The sequence below is a fragment of the Oryzias melastigma genome, linkage group LG4 (genome assembly GCF_002922805.2).
Source record: "Oryzias melastigma strain HK-1 linkage group LG4, ASM292280v2, whole genome shotgun sequence".
Taxonomy (NCBI): domain Eukaryota; kingdom Metazoa; phylum Chordata; class Actinopteri; order Beloniformes; family Adrianichthyidae; genus Oryzias; species Oryzias melastigma.
Window position 1 is genome coordinate 8,903,971 of NC_050515.1, and position 6,161 is coordinate 8,910,131.

The 6,161-nt window shown below is 36.8% G+C and overlaps 1 protein-coding gene across 40 annotated transcripts in view; it reads right to left on the reverse strand.

The window, feature by feature from the left end:
- Window positions 1–6,161, reverse strand: part of adgrl2a (adhesion G protein-coupled receptor L2a) — a 222,131-nt gene that overhangs the window by 7,037 nt on the left and 208,933 nt on the right. For 11 of the 40 annotated variants that reach the window (XR_004947736.1, XM_024278248.2, XM_024278247.2 and 8 more), the window contains 3 exons: window positions 3,659–3,755; window positions 1,967–2,095; window positions 520–537 (listed from right to left, as the gene is read on the reverse strand). Coding sequence is in view for 35 of the 40 variants with exons in the window: in XM_024278248.2 (XP_024134016.1) it covers window positions 520–537; window positions 1,967–2,095; window positions 3,659–3,755 (244 nt within the window). In the remaining 5 variants the exon portion in view is untranslated. Of the gene's footprint in view, window positions 1–485; window positions 538–1,966; window positions 2,096–3,658; window positions 3,756–6,161 lie in introns of all 40 variants that reach the window. The other 29 variants (XR_004947739.1, XM_024278274.2, XM_024278275.2 and 26 more) reach the window with 7 other exon arrangements.

Here is a 6,161-nt window from a genome sequence, read left to right on the forward strand (position 1 = left end):
GAAATAAAAGCACAATAAATGAGCCATTTACAGAACCTATAAGAAACGAAGAAAAGTTTAGGGGAAAATAAGTGAGAAAAATTGAGCAGCTGCTGCCACGGCTTCCATTTGTTAATGTTTCCCAAGAGCAATTGAGTGTTCAGACAAATGTTGTCTGGGAGGATGTGACAGAAATACCACTGGACACAGCGACTGCTGAGTGCCTAATGCGGACAGATGTTACAAGACAAGCAGAAAAAAAAAAAGATGAATGTTGCTTTCTGAAAGATTCAGAGCCAATTAATAAATAAATCAGAAAAAAAAGAACAAAAAGGCAGCGTAGAGGGCTTTTGTCATCATCAATTCACCAATTAAAAATGTTGTTTTGCTTCACATTAGATGGTGAACCACTTGCTCACTCAGTGTGTGTTAATGGCCTAAAGTAAACCAGGTGACAGTGCCAGGGATTGGGTTTTTTTTAAATAAGCATGCTGAAAAAAATTTACATTTGATAGGCAAAGTTAAGTTTTACTCCCATACTTGTCTCTCTGTAGGTCACTAGAGGAAAGCACAAGGGAAAAGCACAAAACAGAAAAGATGCTAATTCAGTTTCAAACAACAGACAAATGCAACGACAATAAATACTTAACCCTTAAACACCTGAGCTCCAGGGTTTGTTTTTTTTTATTTACTGTAATTTTTTAATTGTTAACAGGATCAATGTTAATCGTGTTAACGGTTGAAAAGTTACAGTATTTTAAAGAGTCACTGCTGACACATCAGGTGTTAAAGGGTTAAATGTCATCAAATATTGTGATTCAAAGGCTGTTTATTGGCAGATAAACAATTTAAAATGACTTATTCTTGTTATTTAAAGACCCACTCCAATTAAAATTGTGTTTCTTGTTATGATAGAAGACGAATATCACAACAGATTCTCACTTAAAGACCCTCCGCGTCAAAAAATGACGTTTTGGGTGTCACCAACTTGTCGTTTTTTGACGTGCTGGCTGTTCCTATCAAATCACGGAACCCCAACCTCTGGGCCGCGAACCAGAACCGGTCCAGTACTCGTTAAATGTAGAGGTGGGGAGAAAGGAAGAATTTTTATTGGGCCTTAGTTTTTCCGTTGGAAAACCTCTTCCTGTCTTGTTATCTCTTTTTAACATCTTCTTGCTAAACCAAATTTTTCTGTTTATGATATAGTTTCATTAACGCTTGTTATTCAAGTTATAAACTGGCCAATCAGATGCCTCAATAAGAGCCCCACCTCAAACGTTCAAAGCGTTTGATTGACGGATTCTCTGACCAATCAATGCTTATTAATGTCATTTGGTCCCAAAATAACGAAATTGTGACTGAATTGACTTTCGTTGGAACGTCACAGCCTTGTTTTGTCCATCTCCATTTATATTAATGCTTTAGCCCCGCCCACAACTCAGAGGCGGATTTCTAAAAAAACCAACTGCTGCTCTGCAAAAACTTTTTTTTTTCCTTTTTTTGATTAAAAACAACATAATAACATTTAAATTACTACTGGGAACGCTTTTAAAATTTCTCAAATGATGATCAGAGTGGGTCTTTAACATGTTGAAGAAAAATACTGATCCGTTTTGTTTTTAGTCTAAAGAAAATAAATCTTCATGAAGGTAGAGTTTATACTACCCCACTCCAGATTAAACAACTTCTATCTCTTTCCCATCGAGATCCTAATGTTCCATTATGACAAATATGTGATTACAGAGTCTGGTTTGAGGTGAACCACATAATCTCTCCTGAAAATGTGTGCGCGAACACACACATTTTGCAACGCATACAGTCTGTAAGTGCTGCAGCAGGGGGATTGTAACTCAGATGGAGAGGTGACAGTGCAGATCTTCGTGCATTTCATTTTGCCTGCTGCAAACTTGAATGAAGAGGGGACAGGAAGAAAGAAAAAAAAGTGCAGAAAATACAGACAACCGGTGAAAGAATTAAACAAGCACACCTGGAGAGTTAAAGACTGGAGCTGTGGGGGTGTTACACACGACTGTCTCAGCCAGTAAGGTGTTATAAGGGTTGTTAGTGCCTTGTGGTCGCAGAAGAGGATTTGTTAGTAGGTAATTCCCCGTCATTCCTGGAGTGGTAAGACACAGGATAAGCAGTTAAGTTTGGCAGTTGATTGAAAATGTTCTTGAGAAATTGAATGAGGAAAATATTTTTAAGGATTTAAGACTACGGTCACATATCTCAAAAGTTTTTCAGTAAATTTGGAAATCGGGAGGCGGCAGGTTTTAAGAAAAGGTTACCAGACACTTGGGCAGTTATTTTTGTGACCATAGCATTAGTAAAAAACAAAAAAGCTAAAAAAAAGCAACTACAGAAAAACAGGAGAGCTATTTTTGCACAAACCCCAAAAGATCACCAAATATAACTACATTTGTTTGAAGAATCTTTTTATTTCGGATAAGTTACACTTTGCAGTTTTTGAACTATTTTCTTCTGCCTTCTCAAATTAAAATTTACTCGTTGGATCTTTTTCAAAAGCAACTCATTGATATTCTGCAAAAAATATTTGAAGCATGTTTCCGAACATACAAAAAAAAAGAAAATATTTGCATATTTATTGGTAAAAAATTTCAATTAAATACAGCATTTAGCTATTATCTTGCAAAGCTTAATCTCTATCATTTTTCACTTGCGCTCGCAGTGTGTTTTAAGGATCTAAAGTATTTCCACTGCCATTTATCACCTGTGTTAAATGCCATCTGTCATATTGAGAAGTCTCCAGGGATGTTTTTAATGACATGGAAGTGCTTCAAGGAGATAGAGCCTTCCTTCAGTGCACTAACTCTCCGGGGTAACTACTACACCCTGGAGTGATCAATATCCAACCTTTGCATTAACATCCCTAAGAGAAGGTGTTTCAGGAAAAAAAAAAAAAAAAAAAAAAAAAAACCTAGGTCGTTGCTGATGATCAGAAAGGGAAAAAATGTGCTTCAAAAGGCCTTGATGTGAAGTTCTGTCAGGAAGAGGAGACACATCGCCGTGGAGACAGAAGTTAGAGGAGGCGAGGTTAAGCTACCCAAACCCACTTTCCCCTCTCATGCTTGGAAAGCCATTTCAGAGGCAACTGAGAGCCTAACATCTCACTAAGCACTCCGGGTCAGCCAGAGTTGAACATCATCTTCTCATCATCATATTTGTGCTCAAGCTAAATAATAAATGACACTTTTTCCCCCCATCTCTCCTTCAGAAATCCTCCTGAAGAGGTCAACATATATGCCAACTAATAAATGGCCTTTTGCGGGATGATAGGAAATGTCTTTCCTTGTTTTAGTTTTGTCTGGTCGTCCCCCGAGTCTTGGTTTGGACTTTAGGTTGCTAGCACTTAAAAAAAAAAAAATGGAGAGAAAAACCAAACAGGGAACAACATGGTTCCAATTTTAGACTTGACGTTAGCAGCCAGAGTGACTGCAGCATGTCTGATGAGGGTTTTTGTAACTCAGAGCAGACAGAATGCACTGCAGTCATCTCCATTTCTTCATTATTAACCACTGTGCCCTGAGATGAAGGCATTTATTACAATTAATCGGACCATGTATGGTGGTGAGATCGCTCGAGCTTGAAGGTGGCGTTTTTTTTAGTGAGGTGGTGAGATGTGTGTACAGGTGTGCAGGATGATGAGGCGTGAACTGACCTTGGTTAAGGGTGGAGGTGCTGTTGATGTCACCTGAGATAAAGGAGGACTCAGACTGCTTTCTTACGGTGTCATTCCACATTCTCCTGATACGACTCTGTCAGGTCAACAAGGGACAGCCGTTAGGACTTTGGGCAAGCCCGCCTACCTGTCAGAGCAACTGTCATGGATCACAAATGATTCACTTCACCTATGACTGTTAATGTAAAGCAAGGTCTTGATTATATCCTAATTATATATGGGTGATTCTCTGAAATCAGTGACTTTACCTCAATTTTATTCATTTAAATTGAGCCATAAAATGCATTTTAAGTTTGAAAGTTATGTTTTGAAAAATGTGATGGGCCGTTTAGGTGTAGAGGTCAGATAAATGAGCATGTCCCCACCAATTAAAGCTACTTTTTCACGGTATACACACAAAAAAATTGCATTTCCTGCAGAAATACATTTGATTGTAGAATTGCAGAGGGTGGTTGCTGTAATTGCTAAACTGCATAATGTCTAGAAGAATAAGCTGAAATTTATTAAAAGGAAAAAAAGGTTGAATAAGTTCCTGATGCTTATTTGCACACATTTTTAAGCTATAAATATAAATCTGGAGAAGTAAGCCAAAAAAAAACTGCCAAACTAACCAAAAACAGTTAAGATATTGCTAAAATATTAGCCACAAAAGGCTAAATTAGCTTTAAAAACCTTGGTAGAAGCCAATTTAGCTAAAAACATCTAGCATATTGCTAAAATATTAGCAAAACTCCAAAAAAATGTTTGAAATATAGCCAATAACTACAAGTTTTTTCTGCTAATATGATCATTTACCTGTTTACTTTCACCTAAATAAAAAAAGAGAAAAATACATAAATATTTATTGAAATCGCACCATTTAATCATGTCCCTCAGTTTTGTTCAACCCCAAAACAGCCTATCAACCCCCCACTTTTAAAAAATAATGGTTCAGTCCAACTTCTTCAACAACCAGGAAGTGACATCACTGACATTTTCCAGCTCATGCTCTAAAAACAGATATGAGTGGACATTATTAGGAGTTTTTGCCTACTTTTTTACCCATATTTGATGGTTTCTATTGTCAGATTGACATTGTCAAGCTCAACCTTTCAACTCTGTTATATGCATAAATTATATTTACTATTGTTTGGGGAAAAAGTAAACAATTGTTTTGAAGATATATATTAGTTTCTTGTTTTCCTCATGCCATATGTAGCTCTGTATCCTAGCTGATGTAAACATATGACAACTTTTAGCTAAAACATTCAACTGTGTAACAAAACACACTGTTACAGGGTGGAATCATTGTAACAGGGACTTCTCTTAAACCAGTAAACCACTTTTTTATTCTCTGTTATTCCATGTTCAATATGTTCTCATAACAGATGGATAAATCAAATGCAGAATGGCAAAAGAGTACAGGGAGAGAACAAATATAGAAGGGTCAGGTGACAAATTCATGAGAAAACATATTTTTTTTCAGAGGTTCATACAACCCTTCATCTGAAGCTATGTTAAAACACATTTTTTTAGTAAATTTATCAGTAACCTGAGAACCCAAAGTGCACCGAATTCAGAGAATGACCCATTTACCACAATTTTGGCACCTTTACCTCTACTTATCACGTTTTGGGGGATTATTGATGTCTTTCTAAAATCATACATTAATTAGAACTATCAGCCTATAATAAGGAAAGATTAATGCAAATTTACATTTTTGCAACTGAGGCTTTTTCTGCAGTGATCTCCTGCAATGCTCTTAAAATAGTCCAATGCTGTGTCAAGTGCACGTGGTGTTAGTGAAAAAAAATGATAAGAGGAAGTGCTAAAAAGGGTAGAACAGAAAAGAGGGATTCATGCGGCAGAAGCTGGTTGTAACATATGGAATAGTATTTAATCTGTGATTCCTAATGCAGTTTTTTTTGTTTATTATGAACACATACGGATAAAAAGAAAATCAGACCCTTTCAAGTTTGACACTGAAGTGTTTTCATTAAATCACAAAGAAGCTAAAAGTTTTTTTTTGAATATGAATATGATTCTAAAATACTGTCTTGGACCTTTGATTCAGTTTTCTGTTAAAGTCTTTTTGGCAACAATTGACGTCTCAAATCCTCTGTGGAGATCCTTCCTTCAAGCTTGGCTCACCTGTTCTTTGAATCTGTCACTCATTCTTCACAGAAGCCAAGATTAGATGGGCAGCCTCCAATCTGCCAAGTTCAGCTCTGCAGAGATCATTTGCTCCAGGTAGTCCTGGTCGAGTCATTTAAATTTATTAAGTTCTGCGTGGGCAATCCTAATTATTCTTTTACTCAGCATTTTTCTGCATCTGTTTTATTCAGTCATCTCTCAGCCACTGTCAAATGAAATCCTTCCCCTGGAATGATCTCACTTTCACCGGGTTTGAACCGCTTTAACCAGTTAATGTTTAAGTGTCGGGTTTCCTTTTTTTCCTCGCCGGGTGAAATTGCTGCACTGATTTTTGTTCCTCTGTTATGTT